General features: G+C 36.7%; 1 protein-coding gene across 5 annotated transcripts; it reads right to left on the reverse strand.

Moving 5' to 3' along the window:
- Positions 1-531: 531 nt before the first annotated feature.
- Positions 532-17,511, reverse strand: LOC133695320 (uncharacterized). Of its 5 annotated transcripts, none has more exons than XM_062117279.1 (25): positions 17,322-17,511; positions 14,929-16,512; positions 14,364-14,817; positions 14,046-14,209; positions 13,679-13,960; positions 13,043-13,585; positions 12,540-12,965; positions 12,037-12,462; positions 11,534-11,959; positions 10,914-11,456; positions 8,949-10,832; positions 8,666-8,830; positions 8,428-8,568; positions 8,218-8,346; positions 7,935-8,096; positions 6,707-7,855; positions 6,061-6,345; positions 5,849-5,962; positions 4,018-5,754; positions 3,716-3,886; positions 3,423-3,593; positions 2,568-2,867; positions 2,300-2,467; positions 1,803-1,991; positions 532-1,405 (listed from the first exon to the last, which is right to left on the reverse strand). In XM_062117279.1, exons 1-25 carry the CDS (start codon positions 17,322-17,324, stop codon positions 719-721), a joined length of 12,303 nt encoding a protein of 4,100 aa, XP_061973263.1. In that variant the 5' UTR covers positions 17,325-17,511; the 3' UTR covers positions 532-718. The 5 variants fall into 5 exon arrangements, with proteins under 5 accessions (XP_061973263.1, XP_061973245.1, XP_061973254.1 ...); XM_062117261.1 differs by having other exon boundaries at positions 2,300-2,455; positions 3,423-3,635; XM_062117270.1 differs by having other exon boundaries at positions 3,423-3,635; positions 3,716-3,862; positions 17,322-17,510.
- Between the last annotated feature and the right edge of the window lie 4,812 nt (positions 17,512-22,323).

Raw genomic sequence — 22,323 nt, forward strand, 5'->3', positions numbered from 1 at the left:
CATCATAGCAAAAAATAAAAAATACTACAAAAAACCACTAGATTATAGCTAATTTTTTTATTTTTTATTTTACTTTCAAGAAAAATATAATAATTTCACTGTATAAAATAAAAATAATTAATAAAAACCCTCAAATGATTTTAGAAAAGCAAATGAACCAAGAAAAAAACCCATTTTTTTCCCTTGAAAAGCAATTGATTGCAGTTTTTTGAAGTGCAAAATCTTCTATTCTCGGTCACAAGACATGTATAAATACATGTTCAAGTAATTTTACCACGTGTTTTAGCCTTTTCTTTTAATAAAATAATTATATAACAATTACTCTCAAGAACACCAATGCCTTCCATTAGCTTAAGAGTCTCCACTCTCAGTGACTTACTTCTTTTCCATTTCACACGTAGCTGTGAAAGGTTTGTTATAGGTGTTATTACTGGTGTGAAGTAAAGGGTTAAATTCCAGAAATGCTTTCTTCTTCTTCTTCTCTATCTAGCTTGGAATCCCTGATACCATATTACGACTTCAAACAAGTAGTGACATCAAACCAGAGATTTTTATATACTTTTACTACAAACATTCGAGTTGTATCTCAAAAGCTCACAACATTAAAATTCCCAGAATCCAGAATCTGAAAACATAAACTCCTGTATATACAAAAGCTCCCACACCTGAACCTTGAACATATTTCCGAAAGTAAACCATGCTATGTCTTGCCTGTGCTTCATTTTGGTGAATGTTGTTTTGGATGAGAAGACTTGCCTGTAATGGCTTTCTTCACCTTAGAAATTGAGTTCTTCACTTTTGATCCAACACCTGATAGTATATTATAGTGCTTTTTGCTTGCAACCTTCACATCTACTATATCCCTAGATGCTTCTACCATGACTGGAGCATCGGAGCCCGAGTCTGTCTTTTTGTGTTCCTCTCCTTCCTCCTCCTCCTCCTCCTCCTCTTCCTTTTCTTCGTCTGATTTTGCCTTCTCTCCTTCAACTCTTGTTTCTTCTGTCAGGTCTCCCCCCACTTGCCTTTCTCTTGTGGAGCTCTGCATCATGTCAAATAAAGAAGTCTTTGCTGACATACTCTCATCATTCCCTCTTATATTCTCCTCATCAATACTTCTCTCTGCTTTGTGCTCAAATCCTTGTGCATCAACGATTCCTGTAGCTTTTCCAGGTTCCGATTCTCCTACTCCAGCACCCTGCGTGGCTTCAACAATCGGCTCCTGCAGCAGCACTTGTGGAGCATCTTTCTTCCTCTCTGTGGTTTCTTGGGGTTCTGCTTCTATTGGAATTGGCTTTTCGGAAGTTGAATCAGAGTCTCTCTCTCCCTGATGAATGTCTTGTGTGGTTTCATTGGCTTCTGCAGGAGCTTGGAGGCTTTCTTTTTCTGATATCTCTGTGCCAAATTCCTGATAAGAAAAAAAAAATCAAGCTGCAGGTAAGAATGAGAAATGCTAAGAAAACACTCAAGGATACATAGAAGCAGATTGTTTTCTTAATGTTTTTGTTCTTCTTTTCTTTTCCAAGATCCTAGTGGGGGTTCAAATCACATGTATTGTTGCTGTTCATAAAATCTCATTTCTATGCTGAAGCTTCTTTCTTTTTCTTGAACTAATTGCTAGAAGAAAATCAATGAAATTATATGATTCCTCATTGAAAAAGTTTATCATGTCTGCACGAGTCACAGAAAGAGTTGGAGCTTTTAAAAAAGCGCTGAACGTTTTTTTGGGTCTAATTTTCAATTTTGTCAGAAAAAGTGTATATGACAGGCTTCCAATACAGAGGGAAAGAGAAATGCAGCCTAACCTCGTTTGTTATGGTTGTGGCTTCTGTCCTGTCATATCCAGAAGTTTTCTCATCGCTATGATTTTCAACCTGCAGCTTAGTTCCCATATCCTTAGCATTCTCTACCAATGCTTCATCTGGAAAGCTCTCGTTGATGGTCTCATTCTCGACAGCAGTTGGGTGAAGGTATTCGCCACTCTCGTTGCTTACCTGTTTTTAAATTGCATCAGTGTATGCAGTCCTCGTATTATTTATAAACTTATTTACCATCCCAAACACAAGTTGATCTAGTTAGCCATTCTTATTGCAAAAGTATTTATTTATGGGGCCTTTAAATTGTACTATAATCACCAATGAGATCTAACGCATCGCTCAAGGTCATTTCCATGAAAACAGAGAAGGCCTTGGAGGTCAGATTATGTAACCATGTCAAAACAGAAGCTTTAATTTTATATCAATTGAGTGGTTAGGTAAAAACTAAAATTTAATGGTTCTTCGGTATTTATAAACTGACTGACCTCTTCATTCTGAATTTCATTTTCCATCTTATCTTCCTGACTTTTTTCAGCCTTCAGATCATATATTTGGCGGCTTTCTTTAGTTGTTTCTTCACCAAGGTTTATTGGATTACAATTCTTGGTATCTTCCTTTTCCTCCTTGAACTGTTGTTTGTCCTGCTTGGTCAGCTGTTATCAAATTTTAATACTTGCAGAAAAAGAAAGATGAAGGAGAACAGATAAAAAATTTCACGAGAAGCAGAAAGTTGTATCTAGTTCTCTTTCTTACCTCTTCATTTGTGAGTTCATCATGCACGACATCAGTTGCGTCATTTGAACCGTTCTTCTGCATGTCTGAACCACATACTTCCTGCTCTTTAGTCTCTTCTTTTTGCGAGCATGTGTTTACTGTTGTCTTTGGTGCACAAGGATGTTCATCAACTTCTATTTCCACTTCTTTAACATGCTCTTCAATGTGCTCGGTAGTGGTTTTAGAGGTTTCCTCTTCCTCATGAATGTCTCGGGTGGCTTCATTAGCTTCCACAAGATCCGTGGGGACTTCTTTTTGTGATATCTCTACATCCTTTTCCTGATAAGAATGGTTTGTTGAAATTCCGGATGCAATTTTTTTAATCCATTCAGATATTTATGCTTCATTTGTTCTTCAAAAGAATGAGAAATATTAAGGAAAATTTAGTGTTCTGAAAAACAGACTCTTAAGGATTTTCTGTCCTTTAATTTCTTTGTAGATCCAAAAATGGTTGAAGTAAAGCATGTTCTTGCTCATTACATAATTCCAAGTTATCTTGATCCTTGTTTCATTTTCAAGAAGTGATTTTGGTGTTGATGATTTTGGCTGTCACCAAAGCTTGAAGCTAGGTTTAGTGATTTCACTGATTTGGATCAACACCAAACCTGTTATGTAAGAAGCATCATTATTTTCAAGAAGTCATTGCTAGAAAATATGTGCAACATTGTTTGGCATCTCACAGATCGTGTCTGCATGAATCTTAGAAAGAGTTAGGGTTTTCAATGAAAGTGTAGTTTTCTTTTTGCCCTTTTAAGCTGGAAGGCTATTAGGTTTCCAGTGTATGGTTTGTGCATGTGCTTGTGTGTTTGGGGAGGGGGTTGAGCGCAGCCTCACCTCTTCTTTTACATTTGCAGCTTCTGTTCTGCCATCATTTCCAGAAGCTGTCTCACAGATCTGATTTTCAAGGTGCAACCCGGATCCTGCTTCATCCAGAAAGGACTCCTTCATAGTCTCATTTTCAGCAGCAGCTAGGTGAAGGTGCTCAATGATTCTTTCAGTATCCATCTGCTTTTCATTTCCATCAGCCTTTTCAACTTCCTTGTATAACTATTTGCAAGATAAAAACTTTCTAATTTATAGCAAATGGAGAAGTTAGGTAAAAGTAATGTCTGTATTTATAGTCTAACCTCTTCATTTTGAATGTCTTTTTGTGTTCCCTTATCTCCTCGACTTTCCTCAGCCTTCAGCTCATACTCTTCCTGACACACTTTAGCTGTTTCTTCACCAAGGATTACTTGGTCAACATTTTTGGAACCTTCCTTTTCCTCCATGATCTGTTGGTTTTCCCTTTTGGTTAGCTATTATCAAATATTTTAGTACTTGCCGAATACAAAGCAAAGGGAAAAAAACAGAAAAATGTACGAGAAGCTAAAATTTATGACAGAAAAATGTACGGGAAGCTAAAAGTTATGACTATTCTCTAACTGACCTCTTCACTTTTGAGTTTATCGTGTATGATTTCAGCAGCGTCAATCGTTCTCTCACTCCGATTTTCCTCTGCAGCCATATCAGTTACTGTTACCTCTGGATTCCTTTCTTTGATTTCAGTATCTTCTGATTCAGCGAGAGCTTCATGTCCATGAACTTCTGAAATAGATTTGAATGCCTCTTTGCTTAACTCAGTCTTGAGATTGGTGGTTCTTTCAAATGTTCCTTCTTCTATTACCTCATCATGTATGATTTCAGCTGGATCAATTATTTTCTCACTCCGATCCTCTTCTACTGCCAAATCAGTTATTGCTACCTCTAGATGTTTTTCTTCGATTTCAGTTTCTTCTGATGCAGTGAAGCCTTTGTGGCCATGAGCTTCTGACATAGATTCAAAAGCCTCTTTGCTTGTTTCATATTCTGGAGTCTGTAATTTAGAGGCATCATCCGGGCTCTTACTTTCTTCTACTTGGACTTCATTCAGACTATCCTTCTGCATTCCTGTGTTGAGTTCAACCCCAAATCCTGAGACTTCAAGCTCATTGGTCTCTTCCTTATGCAAGCATGTATCTTCTGTTATCTTTTTTGGAGAATCATTTTGTGGATCGGTTGGTATTTCCACTTGCACACACTCCTCAATATTCTCAATAATCATTTCAGTCCCACAATCCTTTTCCTTAGAAAGCAATGCCGCTGCTGGCGTCTGATTTTGCTCTTCTAATTTCTCTTCCGGGACAGTCTGACCTGAAGTGCTCTCATCTTCTTTTAGTTCTTCAAAACCTTGAGAATCAGTCATGGATACTAATTTTGGACCTTCCTTGATTTCTTCTTTAATTTCATCAGGAGTTCCACATTCTTCTTCTAGTACCTCCTTTGGACTCTGATTCTGTATATCTTTATTGGATTGAAGCTCTAATTGAGAGATGTCACGTTCCCTACAATCATCCTTTTGCAAGGGCGCCTCTTCTGTTTTTCTCAAATCATCTTCCAGCAACTCCACATCCTTCATATTTTCTTCCCTTCTTTCAGTTGTTGCTGAAATTCCTTGCTCTTCTTTTGATATAACTTCTGGGGGATTCTGGCCAATAGCAATTTCATTTGCTGCTGCTTCAACACCTAGAGATTCAACTATTTCTGAGGATTTCTCATTTTCCTCTTTAATTTTGCTTGTGATCAGCTCTTCAATACCATTATCTTTGGATTCATAAACTACATCAGAAGCTCTTTCATTGTCCTGAACATCATCTGCGTCTGCGTTTTCTTTAGCTACTTGCTCCCTCATTATGTTTTCGTGATCATCAATTAGAATTGGAGATGCCAAGTTTGAGGGTAGCTCAAGTCCCACGTTATCTTTGATTTTTTCTTGTTGGCATGCTTCAGCTTCAATTTCCAGAGAAACGCTATCATTTGAGGTAATATTAGATACTTGTACCGGTTTTTCATCGAGCTGAGCTTCTTCCAAGCTAGTCTTTGCTATCTCTACCATAGTTGTTGCCTTGATCTTGTCACAACAACTATCTTCTTCCTTTATAATCTTTATCATTTCATCTGACTCTTCAGCTGGTTTGGTGGTGGAGAGAACAGCAGGCATCACATTATCTTCATCATTTATTGCTTTTGCAAGTGACATCTCCTCCATGGTTGGTGTCTCTTGAAAGTCTGAGCTCATAATTGCTGTCTGTTCATTAGACTTTGTTGCTTCATGACATTCCTCAGCTATAAGGCTGGATTCTTTTACCTGATGAGTAATGATACTTCAAAAAAATGTTCATGGTGGAAATAAATACATAACATATAAAAATTATATCAAATAGTACTATTGTTAAGCTGACCTCATGAACCCTTTCATCTTCAGTGGATTTAGCACAAAGTTCCAGGGTGTCATTTACATCCTTTTCCGTGCATTTGAGAGTTTCACTACCAGCTTTGTCAACTTTTTCGTGCACCTGATAAAGAGATAGTGTCAAGAAACTGAGCCTAGGGGATAGAGTAAATCAGCAGAATTTAGAAGCTAATCATGCTTAACAAAGGGTTTGTATCTGACCTCTTTAGTTAACAAGACATCCTTTACAGTCTCATCTGTGTTTTGTGTTTCCTTTACATCACCTTCAGTCTCAAATCTCGGCTCTGTTTTCTCACCTGTCTCTTCTCGAACTTCTTGGGATTCTAGGGAACTTTGTTCTACAGATTTCAAACTCTTATTCTGAATTTCAGTAATGTTCTCAACTTTACCTGGATCTGTCTCAGGGATCTTTTCGCTGCTTTGATCTCCTGTCTCAGATTCAGAGACACCTTCAAGCTTCTTACCAGATTCAGATACTTCAAAATTCTGTTACAATCTGATGATTAGTATAAGGTTGCATGTGATCATAGAAAACAGAAACAAGAAGAGCTAGGTTGATATATAACAAAGTTATGTTGTAAGTTTTAAGCTCTTTGACACGACCTATAACTCAATTTGTTTGTTAACATAGGAATATTTGAGGGTGAGATAGTTTGGCTCGAATTTTATTGGTAAATACAATAGGACCGCTCACATTTTTGCTACATTTAATGCCCTTTTAAAGGATCCATCTGCAGTATCTCGTTTTCATCATTAGGGATGGAGGAAGACAAATTCATATATGCTAATTACTTATTTTATTGTTAGGAAATGCAAAAGAGAAAAAAGAAAATTAGGTTGCTCTAACCTCTTCTGCTAGAAGTCCATTGTCTTTGGTGCCAATAGCCTGCTCTTGGTTGTTGGTTCCCTCTTCGAGCTCAAATGCTGCTTTGTTTGCTTCAACATTTTCTGGTAAGCTATCTTCATATTTCTTAGTAGAGTTATCTTCTTCCAGGATAGCCTCTTTTCTTTCTGCACTAGTTGCTTCAATACACTTTAAGGCCTCATCTCCTACAATTGATGAATACTCATCTTCCAAACTCCTCAACTTGCAAATCTCTCCCTGATTGGCTAGGTCTCTTACTTCTGATGATCTTGAGATATCTATGCCTCCTTGTTTTTCATTGTCTAGCTCATGATGCTCGTTCAGATTGTCGAATTGGTAAGACCCAACTTCTTCCTTTATACTTTCTATTCTAGGATCCACTGATATAGAGGCATCTCTTGCATTGATGGGCATATCTTCCTCTAGCATGATTTCTATTTCCCGTGGAGTCTGGGGAGTTTCTATGTTTTCATATGTTGTTGAATTCTCATCTGTTGCCTTGTTTCCTTCATTGGTCATGAGCTCAGGTTCTTTAGGTAGCATTGTAGAGCATTCCACCTGCTTATCATCTAAAACATTACCTAGAGATGTCTCATTAGTGGTCTCCTCTTTGTAATCTTCGCTTCCTGTTATTGGAGTTTCCTCATGCATTTCATTCTCTAGCTCTTCTACTTCACTGGCAGCTGGAATACCATGGTCCTCATTCTCAATAAAGTTGGAATCCTCTGGTTTGGCATCAATATCCACACTTTCCAGTGTAGTTCTTTCCGTGCTCTCTGTCACTGGTCCCTTCTCTCGAGGAGCAGGTTCGAAACTCTCTATTTGCCTTTTATCTTCTGGTTCAGCTTCCTTAAAGCTCGCTTCTCTTGTAATTCCTGTTGTAAGTGCTGAGCTAGAATCATTAACATCAGGCTGAACTTCTTCCAAGATTTCTCCTTTACTCTCAGACTCTAAGTAGGAGATTTCAACGGGGCTTTTATTGCTTTCTTTTTCTGAAACTCCTTCAGATGCTTTTACAAGGTAGATGTCACTATTTGGTCCTTGTTTGCCCCTTAAGGTCTCAAATTCTTGTCTGTCCACTGAACCTCTGGCTTCAAACGGTTCAGTGAATTCAGATTTTGAGTCCTTAACCTGTAAACACACGAAACTATAATTAAGCAACTAGAAAAAATGGCAAAACAGGAATGCAGGGTCCAATTCAGAAGCAGACCTCTTCGTTTGGCTTTACTTTATCACTTTCATCTTCTGTTTCCTTGTGTAGAGGATTCTCTTCATCTGTGCTGCTTAGAGGTACCTCATAGCTGTCCTTAATAAAACTGCCTTGTTTTCCAATATCCCCATACTCCTCAGCTGTTTGAATAATCTCATGTACCTAGGTAAATGATGTGGTATTGATTGATTTAGAACTGAATGAGAATATACGAGACATAGAAATAAGAGAAGATAGGATAAAAATTCGATATTGAGTGCTGGAGCAGTAATGTTCAATTTACCTCTTGTTCTACCAACATTCCTGATTCGTCACCTTTGTATATAATCCTAGACTGGTCATTAATAGCACTTTCCTCCTCTGGAACCTTTTTCTCAGCGTCCTCATCTACGGTTATCACTGATTCTTCCATCTGTACAATAGATGTTGAATATGAATTAGAGGGACGTTAACATGCAACAGAAACATGAATAAATTAACTTCTCAAGCCAACCTCCTTTACAGTTTTTTCTTTTTCCTCAGCTGTTGTTTCTCCAGTGGTTTGTGGTGAGATATCTGTATTGGTGTGTTCTTCAGTTGTGACGTGTTTTTCAGTGTCCACACTCAAGCTGGCAAGCTTAGTATCTCCACATACCTGCATGTAAAAGAGGCTCGCACTAGGTAAACAATCAGAAGTGGGAAAAAGAGTAAATGGTTTGAGATTAAGTGAAGATTAATGTATTTAGCCGGACCTCTTTGATGTCTTCATTCATCGTTTCCAGCTTCTGTATGGAGTCCAATCCAAATGTCTTTTCGACTGTTTCAACTTCTTTTCCACCTGATATAATATTTTCCTCCTCCGCATCATTCTCCACGCTTTTGTTTGCATCAGATGCTTCTGCATCTAATTTGAGATCCTGCGTCACAGTTAAATCACAATGTCATTAGCGTAGCTTTTTTTGAGATACAGCCAATCACATTAGTGAATCAAATCAAGAGGAAAAAACCATTATGTAAGGTCATTTCGACTATTACCTCTTCCATAACAGCTCTTTTAACTTTGGTCACATCTATATCTTCACTTCCTTCTTTCTTTTCTTTCTCAATGGTTTCTTCAATGTTTTGGATAGTGACAACTTCTTCCTGGCTTGGAATATCATCAATCTTGTCACTCAAAGTGCCCGCCTCAGTTTCAGTAGCCATAACAGTTGATGACTCTTCAGGTTCTCTTGGTTCAATTCTCTGCAGTTCTTGTTCAGAATCTTCTTGGACCTTCGATGCTTCCCTTGCGCTGTCCAGGTGAGTCACGGTTAGGTCAGGATTGCTATCGTTTCCATCATCTGCTCTGTCCAAAGGTCTATGCTCTTCTTTCTTTTCTTTCTCTACGGTTTCTTCAATGTTTTGGATGGTGACAACTTCTTCCTGGCTCGTAACATCATCAATCTTGTCACTCAAAGTGCCCGCCTTAGTTTCAGCAGCCATAACAGTTGATGACTCTTCAGGTTCTCCTGGTTCAATTCTCTGCAATTCTTGTTCAGAATCTTCTTGGACCTTCGATGCTTCCCTTGCGCTGTCCAGGTTAGTCACGGTTACGTCAGGATTACTATCATTACCTTCACCTGCTTTGTCCAAAGGTCCATGCTCTTCTTTCTTTTCTTTCTCTACAGTTTCTTCAATGGTTTGGACTGTGACAACTTCTTCCTGGCTTGTAACATCATCAATCTTGTCACTCAAAGTGCCCGCCTCAGTTTCAGCAGCCATAACAGTTGATGACTCTTCAGGTTCTCCTGGTTCAATTCTCTGCAGTTCTTGTTCAGAATCTTCTTGGACCTTCGATGCTTCCCTTGCGCTGTCCAGCTTAGTCACGGTTAGGTCAGGATTGCTATCATTTCCTTCATCTGCTCTGTCCAAAGATCCATGTTCTTCTTTCTTTTCTTTCTCTACGGTTTCTTCAATGTTTGGGACTGTCACAACTTCTTCCTGGCTCGTAACATCATCAATCTTGTCACTCAAAGTTCCCGCCTCATTTTCAGTAGCCATAACAGTTGATGACTCTTCAGGTTCTCCTGGTTCAATTCTCTGCAGTTCTTGTTCAGAATCTTCTTGGTCCTTCGATGATTCCCTTGCGCTGTCCAGGTTAGTCACGGATAGGTCAGGATTGCTATCATTTCCTTCATCTGCTCTGTCCAAAGGTCCATGCTCTTCTTTCTTTTCTTTCTCTACAGTTTCTTCAATGTTTGGGACTGTGACAACTTCTTCCTGGCTCGTAACATCATCAATCTTGTCACTCAAAGTGCCCGCCTCAGTTTCAGCAGCCATTACAGTTGATGACTCTTCAGGTTCTCCTGGTTCAATTCTCTGCAATTCTTGTTCAGAATCTTCTTGGACCTTAGATGTTTCCCTCGCGCTGTTCTGGTTAGTCACAGTTAGGTCAGGATTGCTATCATTTCCTTCACCTGCTTTTTCCAAAGATCCATGCTCTTCTTTCTTTTCTTTCTCCACAGTTCCTTCAATGTTTTGGATTGTGACAACTTCTTCCTGGCTTGTAATATCATCAATCTTGTCATTCAAAGTGCCCGCCTCAGTTTCAGCAGCGATAACAGTTGATGATTCTTCAGGTTCTCCTGGTTCAATTCTCTGCAATTCTTTTTCAAAGTCTTCTTGGACCTTCAATGCTTCCCTTGCGCTGTCCTGGTTAGTCACAGTTAGGTCACGATTGCTATCATTTCCATCATCTGCTCTGTCCCAAGATCCATGCTCTTCTTTTTCATCATGTGTTGAAGCCTCAGCTGTAGTGATGTTCTTATCCTCACCCTCGAAACTTTCATCTATTTTATCCACGGAAATGGGAAGACTTGAGTTGCAGTCTTCATCATTCGTATTTGTTTCATCACCTCCAGCTATTTGAGACTCTAACATCTGCATAAGATACCAAGTCTTTGTTCAACATACAAGACTGTGAACTGACAACGTCAAATATTGTTTCAAGTACAGACTTACCTCCTCGGTGGACTTCTCAGAATTCTTTGCAGCATTCTGGAAGTCCTTAATTGGAATTTCTTCAGCGGATTCTTGTGAGAGGCTATTGATATTGCTCTCTTCTACGACATGTACCTCGATATTTTCATATTTTTTCTCTTCTGGTGAAGTTTCTTCTGGAGTTAGGTTATCTCTTTGCACGCTTGCCTGTTCTTCTACTGGTGAAGTTTCCAGAGTCGAGTTAGGGAATTCAATGTGCTGATTTGTCTCAGGTGCAACAGCATCAATTTTTTTGGATGTTTCCTCGTCACTCTTCTCTAGATCCTCCTCCAGCTTGATTTCGCTGGAATTATCTCCAACCCTTTTAAACCCTCTAGCCCGATCATGTTCTTCCTCCTCTTCTGGCGAAGCTTCTGCTGGAATTGTGTCCTTACCCTCACCCTGCACAATTTCCACTTGTTTCACTGTTGAAGTTTCAAGGGCTGCGCTGGGGGTTCCATCATTCTGATACGTTGCATCTGTAATACTCTCATTTGTTCCAGCTACCACAAATTCCTCAGAAATCTGCTTAAGAAACAAAAACTTTTCAGTTAACAAACAAGACTATGGAATAAATTGATAGAGAGAAATTTTACACTCACCTCTCTTTTGAACTCCTCGGCATTATTTTCATCATTCAGCAGTTTGTTAACTGGAACCTCCTTGATAGATTCTACTGGGATGCTTTTAGCATCGTTCTCATCAATGACCTGTTCCTCGCCATCTTCTTTTCTAGTTTCTGCCTCCTTTTTGACGCCTTCAACACCCTCATCCATCTCTTCCTCAGTTTTCTGAGTCGTTTTATTCAAAGCAACTTCCTCGGTTTCTGCAGATATCATGCTAGCTGAACTTTCAAGATTTTCTCCTGGCTCATTCATTGGCGATATTTGTTCTACATCTTCTTCATCTTTCAATGTCTCTTTCGTTGTCGAAGTTTCAAGAGCTGCATTGGGGGTTGTTCCATCATTCTGATACGTCGCATCTGTAATACTCTCATTTGTTCCAGCTGCCATAGATTCCTCAGAAATCTGCTTAAGAAACAAAAACTTTTCAGTCAACAAACAAGAGTATGGAATAAATTGATAGAGAGAAAGTTTACACTCACCTCTCTTTTGAACTCTTCGGCATTATTTTCATCATTCAGCAGTTTGCTAACTGGAACCTCCTTGATAGATTCTACTGGGATGCTTTTAGCATCGTTCTCATCAATGATCTGTTCCTCGCCATCTTCTTTTCCAGTTTCTGCCTCCTTTTTGACGCCTTCAACACCCTCATCCATCTCTTCCTCAGTTTTCTGAGTCATTTTATTCAAAGCAACTTCCTCGGTTTCTGCAGATGTTATGCTAGCTGAACTTTCAAGATTTTCTCCTGGCTCATTCATTAGCGATATTTGTTCTACATCTTCTTCATCTTTCAATGTCTCTTTGGCTGTTGAAGTTTCAAGAGCTGCATTGGGGGTTGTTCCATCATTCTGATACGTCCCATCTATAGTACTCTCATTTGTTCCAGCTGCCACAAATTCCTCAGAAATCTGCTTAAGAAACAAAAACTTTTCAGTCAACAAACAAGACTATGGAATAAATTGATAGAGAGAAATTTTACACTCACCTCTCTTTTGAACTCCTCGGCATTATTTTCATCATTCGGCAGTTTGCTAACTGGAACCTCCTTGATAGATTCTACTGGGATGCTTGTAGCATCGTTCTCATCGATGACTTGTTCCTCGCCATCTTCTTTTCTAGTTTCTCCCTCCTTTTTGACGCCTTCAACACCCTCATCCATCTCTTCCTCAGTTTTCTGAGTCGTTTTATTCAAAGCAACTTCCTCGGTTTCTGCAGATATCATGCTAGCTGAACTTTCAAGATTTTCTCCTGGCTCATTCATTGGCGATATTTGTTCTACATCTTCTTCATCTTTCAATGTCTCTTTCGTTGTCGAAGTTTCAAGAGCTGCATTGGGGGTTGTTCCATCATTCTGATACGTTGCATCTGTAATACTCTCATTTGTTCCAGCTGCCACAGATTCCTCAGAAATCTGCTTAAGAAACAAAAACTTTTCAGTCAACAAACAAGAGTATGGAATATTTTAATAGAGACAAAGTTTGCACTCACCTCTCTTTTGAACTCCTCGGCAGTATTTTCATCATTCGGCAGTTTGCTAACTGGAACTTCCTTGATAGATTCTACTGGGATGCTTTTAATATCGTTCTCATCAATGACCTGTTCCTCGCCATCTTCTTTACCAGTTTCTGCCTCCTTTTTGACGCCTTCAACACCCTCATCCATCTCTTTCTTAGTTTTCTGAGTCGTTTTATTCAAAGCAACTTCCTCGGTTTCTGCAGATATCATGCTAGCTGACCTTTCAAGATTTTCTCCTGGCTCATCCATTTGCAATATTTGTTCTACATCTTCTTCACCTTTCAATGTCTCTTTCTCACTACACTCCTTAACCTCTTTTAGCCCATCATCATTGTCTTCATCTTCATCCTTTCTGATAGAAGATCCGTCTTCATCTTTTTCCTCTGCTTCTGCAGTAAGATTTTCAGTTTGCAAACTTTCCTGTTCTTTTAGCAGTGAAGCCTGTAGAGTTGAGTCGGGGCTTTCATCATTATTGTTTGTCTTATCCTTTTCTTCCGCCTCGGACACTTCAGACATCTGGATAAGATCACAAGAAATTAACTTTTTAGATTAAAAAGATGTAGAGCTAAGATGTGATGAAAACTAAGTTGTGTTCACTTTCATGCTGACCTCTCTGCTGGACCTTTCAGCATTCTTCAAATCATTTTGGAAGTCATTAACTGAGGCTTCTTGAATAGATTCTTGTAAGATGACCTTAGCATTGTAGTCCTTCATCATCTGTTGTTCAATGCCATCTCCTTTTGACATCTCTGCCTCTGTTTCATTGTCTTGGGAGCTCTCAACTAACTTTTCATCAAAGACTAGTTCTGATGAAAGGTGTGTTGCATCATCTTTAATTTTCTCTTCATCAATGACCTCTCCAATGTCTGTGATCTTAGGTTCATCAATCACCTGTAACAGCAAACACCATCATACAAAAGAATTTAAAGACATAAAGAAAATGAGATTCGGTGTTAATCAATGTGTGTTGGAGTACCTCTTCGTTTACTATGCCACTCATTTCGTAATTCTCTCCAACTCCGTTTTTTAATGGTGTTTCTGCCTCCTGAAAACCTGCTGCTTGAACACTACGCTCTACTTTTTTGTCAACAAATTCTATACTGCAAACTTCATCTGAGGTTACTTCTTCAATTCTATCACCTGCAATGGATGTTTGAGGGCCGTCATTACCTAATAAACTCTTACGCTTGTCCTTTTCATTTATATGTTTTTTTGTGATTAGATATCATTGTGATATTTAAAGATTTCTGCTTCAATTTGAGAGAGAGAAGATTTGGAAATTTAAAGAACTTACTTGTTGCCATTTGATATGCCTGTTCATCATGGGCTTCTTCCTTCTTTTGCATCTCCTCTTCTAAGTTAGTCCCAGCATCATCGATCGTTAACTTTTCCTCGGATTCCAATTCATGGATCTTTTCCTCTTTCTCAACAGCCATTTCATTTGCTTTTGAGTTCACTTCTGTTGTTATTGCCCCTTCGGCAGACGGATTCTCTAAATTGGTGTTCTGCATGCTTTCACATGCTTCAGAGGCATCTTCAGCATGTTTTTCCAAGTCTGTAGATGGTCCATTTTCTTCATGATCTTGTTCTTGAGGTTCAAAATCAGAGAGTTTTGGCTGTTTTTCGTCTTGTACTGGTATTGTTTCTTGTTCCAACGAATGACTTATGTGCAACTCACTGGAATTCTTGTACTGAATCTCAAGTCCTGCGTCTTCAATCTTCTCATTCAAGTCCGTTGGTAGAAGACTCTGCAAGAAGAATAGAAAAGTTGGTGGTTCTGTTGTCATTATTGATGCTGAATTTTCATGTTGTTGGAGGAATTGAAATACAAATAATCATGAGTCATGTATAGTTTTAACCTTTTCTATTGGAAGCCCACTGTCTACGACAGCTTCGGCATCAATTGGTTTCTCTTCCTTCTTATCCTCAAAGCTTTCTCCTGGTGTTTTGATGGGTGTCTCCTCTTTGGCAGATGCAATTGCTTCAGAGCATTCACTTGAAGTCGCTGTATCTATCTCCCCAGATATCAATGCCAAGGAATTTTCAATCTTCTCATTTACTGCTTCATCTTGCAGTGCAAAAGTTTCCTTGATCTTATCCTCGTATTTAGACATCTCCTCTTTGCTATGCTCTGGAACAACATTGGCTACTACATCCATGATTTTGTCATCTTCTATCACAGAATGATCCTGAGCAGTAGTAATGGTAATAGGTACCGCATCACTTGTGTTGTTTTCAGCTGCTATCACAGTAGGAGTCTCCATGTCTCTTTTTTCCGCTGTTGATTCTTCTGCCATAGCCAGATCCTGATGCATGCTTTGCTTGTTCTCCTCATGTTTCACAAACAAACCATCAGGCTTTTGTTCAGGATTCATCCCATCCTTAATATTTTCACCTTCACTGCTGTCAACTTCAGCTGTTTTCTCAAGGATAAGATTTTGACCTTCTCTTTGTGGACTCTTATTGACAATTTCCTCTGATTCAGATTCTGAGACCATGCATACGTCAGGCTTGTCTACTTGCTGAGAGTACATTTCTTCTGTCTCTTGTGTTTTATGAGCGACAGTCGCGATGTCTTCTGTATTCCGTTTGTCCTGCATACCTTCTTCAGTTCCAGGTGTCGTTTCTTTTTCATTCTGAATGTCTATGCCTGCTTCTACTATATAGGTTCCCCCTCCCATTGTATCGCATGTGGTGCCCTCTTTCTCATTTTCTGTCTTTTCAATGGCTTTGACCACATCAGTACCCTTGTCATCCAAGAAACTAGAGCAACTCCCTGATTTCTCTCCTTCTTTTCTTTCTTCTCCTATCCGCTGTTCATTTATAGTTCCATCACCTGTGCCACTGTCTTTGATTTCTTTCTCCTGGCAAACTTCTTTGACTGTTTCAGGATTGTCCAGGTTGTAGACTATCGCATCAGCGGTTCGACTCAGAGCTTCTTTTCCCAGACTCAAGCCTGGCTCAAATGAGCTAACTTCATTGCTAGTTTCAAGCTCAACACTCTCTTCTATCTTCATTTCTCCTTCCTCATATTTCTCTGGGCCGCCAATTTCCTTCTCGATACTCTTTGGTTTTCCTTCAACGTCAGCCTTCCCATCTTCCATTGCTTCAACATGTTTGACTATTTTCTCCTCTTCTTCAATGTTGACGCATGGTCCTTCAATCTTATCCATCTGTAAAATGGTTCCAGTAACATCATCAACTTGTTTTTCCTTTTCCGCAATCAACTTAGTTTCCCCCTCTTCTGTAGTGTCAAAACCCTCATCTTCCTGCGCCCGTTTCTCATTCTTTTCTACCAGGCATGGTACTTGATCGATCTGTTCTCTGAAGATTTCTTCTCCTGGAACCTTGGCAATCGAGGGTGGTTCCAAAAAACTTCCACCCTCAGGCACAACAGCATTGCCTCCAAGGCTGGTATGTACAGTTTCAAGCCCTTCTGTTTCCTGGCTACGTGAATAACTAATTAATATAAATGAAATGGGAGATGATGCGTACAGGTAATTAAGTAGTAGATGGATGGTTTAATGGCATGTCGAAGGACGCAGCTTTTTATATATCATATCATTTAAGATTTTAAAATTGCTTAATTAATTCTTACAAGTAAATTATGGATTGACTTATACGATTACAGAAGACAAATGAATAGCTACCTAAATTAATAAAGCTTGTGGTTAATGTTAAGTATATGCATCCCTATCAGACATCTGGCAAATATGGTTTCGCATGACGGCAAAGATTTAAGGAAGACCAAGCCGGATCGCACTGGCAGAGAATGAACTACTAAATGAAGATCTCTGCAGCCATCAGATCCTTGTTTTTTATTTTATTTTCTTAAAAGAAACATGGAGGATAATATACGAGGATATTTAGAGAGAAATGTAGAAAAGCACTCAATATTCATATGATTTATCTCCTCTCTTTCAAGAAAAGGAGGAGATGCGGCAGAGCAAGTTTCCTGGTAGGAAACGAAGCTAAGAAAAGGCTGCAAACCTTTTTCTTGGTATCTGTCGAAAAGGAGAAGGATCACAGTCTTGTCTTGCAGTGAAAGCATGAATCAAAGAAGAGCTTCTTGATTTATTAATTTCATTGCTTGGATTCTTTTATTTCCAAGTGATCATGAAACCTATACATGTCAAATGATCTATAGCTAGCAAACTTGTCATGCAACATCCTGCAGTTTATATCATTACAAGCAAGAAAAATCAAAAGCAAAAGGCATGCAGTAGAAGAATAATTAAGGGGGGGAACGTACCATTGAAGATAAAGGTTCTGATATATTTCATGCAAGCAGATATATATGCAGGAAAAAAGTTGGGATTTTTGCTGAATCTTTGATCGAAACTCTCACTCTCAGTTTTTCTACTAAAATCTCTCGTTCTAATGCCACTACACTTGTAACTAGGAGAGGTTTTGATACACTATGAATATATAGTGGATCATTAGGTACTGGTAATAGTCTGCTGACAGGTATATATTCCTAAAGCTTGCTAGGAAGTGACAAAACGCAACTTGATATAGGTAATGTGTTTTGTGAGTTGGCAAGATACAAAATGGTCCTACTGAATGGCCATCCACATGCCCTAATGACTCATGTATTCATATAGTAAAATTGCACAGGGCTCAAATGGACTGGTTGTTCTTGGACTCGATTGAGATGTGCCACTCTTTTTGACAGTTCCTTTCCGCCTTTCTCAAGGCTACAATCTTACTTTCTGTGGGAAACTTTTGATGATTCAAGGCATGTCTATACTCATGGGTCCATCACTATAATATTGCAGTGTAAATTTGGGTTTAGGAGAAGGAAATTGCTTGTAGTCATGCTGTTAATTATACGAGACATCTTTCTTATTGCGACTGTATTGAATTGGTGAGACTAAGCAAAAAGGATTAGCATTGAGATTGAAGCAATATCCGAGGTGTTTGGGATTACGGTGGAACCATAATTCTTAAAAATTATATTTTTTTTCTCTTGTTTTAATAAGTTGATGTTAGAAATGAATTTTAACAGATAAAAAAATATTTTTTAAATAAAAAACATTTTAAAAAACAATCTCTAACATATTATCAACAATACCCGGTTTCTTAAACATGACTTTGGTTCCAAGGAGCCGCTTGTATCAATCAAAATCCACGTCCAATGACGCTTGGAATTGGTGGGGGAGGAAGGGAAAGCAAGAGCAGCTTCAAATTGGTCCAGAAGCAATGAATTTTGTGGATTAAATTTTTGAAAATGAAAGCAGCTGTAACTGGTTGGTTTTTGACTCTCAGTCCAGAGATAATTATGGAAAATAAGAATGATAATGATATCTTAATGACTTGATTATAGCCTAATCGAGGAAAAAAAAACCATTATGGAATCTCTTGCAACGTAAAATGTCAGTGTCATCGTTGGCCAATATGGAGGGTCCCCATCATTTGAACATTTAATTACTAATAAAAATATAGGATATAATGTTTAAGAATAAAGTAATGTTTCAATCTTTAAAGAAGAAAAAACAGCTGGGAGCTGTTGATTCTTAGAAATGTTTTTTTTTTTTATATTGTTGTATTTTTTTTTATCTTTCTTTTTCAGTTTCTATTTCCCTTTCAGTTTGTCAAAGCATTTTTGTTCATCAAGAAACTTTTTAACTATAAACTGAAAACGTTAATGCTAGCGATTACTAAATTTGATTGGAAATTTTATATATAGTGTACTTGAAATTGAAATATAGAGATAAAAATATATTTGATTGAAGAAATAAAAATAAAAATATAAAAATAAATTTATCTTTAAAATATTTTTATAATAAATTTCTATATTTTCTACAGGTTAAACAACACTTTAGTGAAACCCTTCTCTTTAAATATAATCTGTCGACATTAAAATTAATTTTTTTGATTGATGGAATGTGGTTAGCCAATTTTTTTCTCTCTCTTTCACTTAATAAATTTCTCTTTCCTCTCATAAAATTAAGAATTAAAAATAAATAAAATAAATTTTGGGATCAAAACTAAAATTTTAAAAACTATAGGCACAAAAATGAAAGTGTAAAATTTCTTAGGAAAAACTACTTAAAAAGTAGCGACTTAAAAAGTAATTAAAAAGCACCCTACATTGTTGCCATCTTTGCAAACTTATATTTTTTTTTTTAAAAAAAAAAAAAACATCTCCACATTGTTAAGGTGCTCTTTTGACACCATAACAACCTTATAAAAAATAAATTAAAATAAATCATAAAATTTAATTTCAAACTAAGATAATATAAAAGAATGAATTTAAAAAACAAAAATAGTTCAGTGACCGATGAAAAAACAAAATTAGATAAGAGTAATTGTATAAAAAAGAAAAAAAAACTATACAAAAATACAAGGGCCATACTCTAAGAAATACAAATGTTTGTTACTCAAGTCAATCCGACCAAAGACAATTGGAAAAGGAAGCAAAAGCTATGAGAAAATCAAGAGTGAAAATAACATATGGCCAAGACAAATAGCTTATTAACCAATCGATCAATTTATAGGAAAACTAGAAATGACTAACATGTTGTTCATACAAAAACTTAGAAAATAAAAAAAACTTAGAAAATGGTTGACCGGTTTATCAAGATCACATAACTAGTCAACTGGTTTCTGCAAAAAAAATAGAACCAATAAGAAGCAGAAGCAATGAAACCTCAAGACATTAGAAGGCGTCAGATAGATTTAAGGGCAGCTGCGATTTGATACCTCGGTTCAAGCTCAATCAAACGGGATTGAACGAGCTCAAAAATCTCCTCATATACATCCGGATGGAATTGATAAATCTGATAAAAGACTCGGTTATTCCTCTCAAATAAGATGAAGTAAACTATGATTAAAAGAACTAATTGAACAAGTAGAAGCAAAACTCCTCCTTTTTTTTTAAATACATGTATGCCCACTATAGCATAGATTAACATGTCATGAAAGACCACCTCATTGGCAGGAAAACACAAAAAAAAATGCATTGTACGAATTCATAGTAAATTGAGTATATAGCTATAATGTTTTTTCTTATAATTGTATTTGTAATGTAATGTACAAATATATTTTTTTTCAAATAAATTTTGAAGTGCTTAAACATGTATAATTACTAACTTCATTTGTTCTTGATACTTTTTTAAATATATAATTCTATATGAACACATTTAATCACACTAATTGATTCCAATAATCTTTTATGTAATTTATTAAATAGGATAAACAATTGATAATGTTCATAAATCTTAGATTCTTTTATCAAATACCAATCACACACACATATGCCTTTCATTTTTACTACTAGGAAATTAACAAGAACTGGTAAATGAATCCGGTAGTTAGAAATTAAATAGGCATTATTTATGTCTATCCAATAAAAAGGAGCATAAACATCTTTTAAAAAGTTAAAAGATGAAATGTCAATTTGTGCAAGAGGCAAGAACAAGGAAGCAAACCAAGAACCAATTAGGCTCTTGCGTTTGCCAATAAAACTTACAGCTTTATTATGTCACTGTCACTCAGAAAGTTATGTGTTTAAGCCCCTCACTGTAATTAAAATTGAGTGAATTTTAGATTAATCCCTGTATTTTTGTAAAATAATTAATTAGTCTCTTTACCAGTGTCGATCATGTTTAATTTAATATTATTTTATTTTAAAACATATCTTCTTTTTTCATCAGTTTTTCATACCACCAACTCTTCAAGTTACAAGTAGATTTATAAACAGTAGGGCTACTTAATTAGTTTTTTTTTATTATTATTAATATGAATATCTGAACTAACTTGGTTACATCTCGAATAATTCCATAGATTCTGAAGTTAACAATCATCTAAGTCTTTAGTGATCCTAAGAATACACAAACTCGTAATTGTTAGGGAACAAACTCAAGACCTAACCAGTTACTTAATTTGTTTTTGAATATAAGAAAACTGTATTTATGAAAATTAATAAGAGAATTAAAAAATAAGGACTTTTTGGGTTTATTTGAGATTTGAGGGGGGGGGGTTATGCGTGGATTATAGAGCTGACGTGGATGGTGACAAGGGCACAATAAGGTGATGTAATCTACTGGATGAGTCTCAACGACCAAATGAGCCGTCCAAGTGGCAGAAGTCTAAGAAAGTGGGCAAGCAATAATTTATTTTCGATTTTTTTTTTTTATTATTATTATTATACGTAGATGATGATTATTGAGATTGGGGTCGCCACGGGTGCATACGTGTAAAGTAGCATAAAACAACACGAAGACAGTCTTCATCAAACCGACCAAACAAAAAAAATGTTGTCTTTTATGGCCGCCCTCATAGCATGAAATTGGTACGGCTCCATCTTCGTTTTGCTTTTTCTTTTACAAGTATATCTGGGAGCATGGTGTAAATAATCTTTTTAATATGTCAATAAATAAAAAAGACGGTTTAGAAACGTTAAAATATATATATATTAAGGTGTTTTTTTTTATTTCCTACTGAGATAGTATTTTTAAGATATAAACTCTACAAATTTCTAAAAGAAAAAAATAAAGACAAAAATATATATATATATTTTTATTGCATGTGTGTTCTCCGTGTAATAACATGTTTATTAGAATTAAAATATTATGTGTGTTAATATTATGATCATTAATGAAATAATTATATTTTAAGTTAAATTGAATAGCTACTATTCAGTTTTATCCCGATAATTATAAATATCAAAATTAATTATGAAAACATGCATATAATAGTATTAGAAAGCCCATCCACCTTGACTTTAACTTAATTTACTACACAATAAAAATTCATATTTATAATCACTTTGAAGAGAGTATTTCTTTTCAACGTGAAATATATATATAAACTACACCAACATATAATAGAAGTTATTTTTTAAAATATTTTTAGCTCGGAGATGTATCAAAATAATAGATATTTTTTAATTTTAAAATCTATTTTTAATATCAAAATATAAAAAAAAATAAAACATAAAAATTTAAGAATATTAATAAGTTTTCAAAAACATGATTGGGTCACACGGGGCATAGAAAGAAAAGAAAATTATGTGATATGCTTGGGCTTTAGGATTAATCAAGGGTCACATCAGGTGTATGCTTCAGGTCTTCTTTTTCATAATTACAGTTTTGAAACTAAGAAAAGTTACTTTGGTGATCTTGTTTGCCTTCCCATCCTACTATACTATACTATATTATATTATATTATATTATATAATAAGGTGATATGGGGGTTGAAAAATGTGATACTTTGACCGTCTTTATATATTATATATATATTAAGAGTTT

The sequence above is a fragment of the Populus nigra genome, chromosome 1 (genome assembly GCF_951802175.1).
Source record: "Populus nigra chromosome 1, ddPopNigr1.1, whole genome shotgun sequence".
Lineage (NCBI taxonomy): Eukaryota > Viridiplantae > Streptophyta > Magnoliopsida > Malpighiales > Salicaceae > Populus > Populus nigra.

Bases quoted from the DNA above. Each gene is read 5' to 3' on its own strand.
- LOC133695320 (XM_062117254.1), bottom strand. The intron at 11,960-12,036 runs GTGAGTGTAAAC...TTTCTTAAGCAG, and splicing joins CCGAAGAGTTCAAAAGAGAG to ATTTCTGAGGAATCTATGGC. The intron at 1,406-1,802 runs GTTAGGCTGCAT...TTTTCTTATCAG, and splicing joins CCACAACCATAACAAACGAG to GAATTTGGCACAGAGATATC.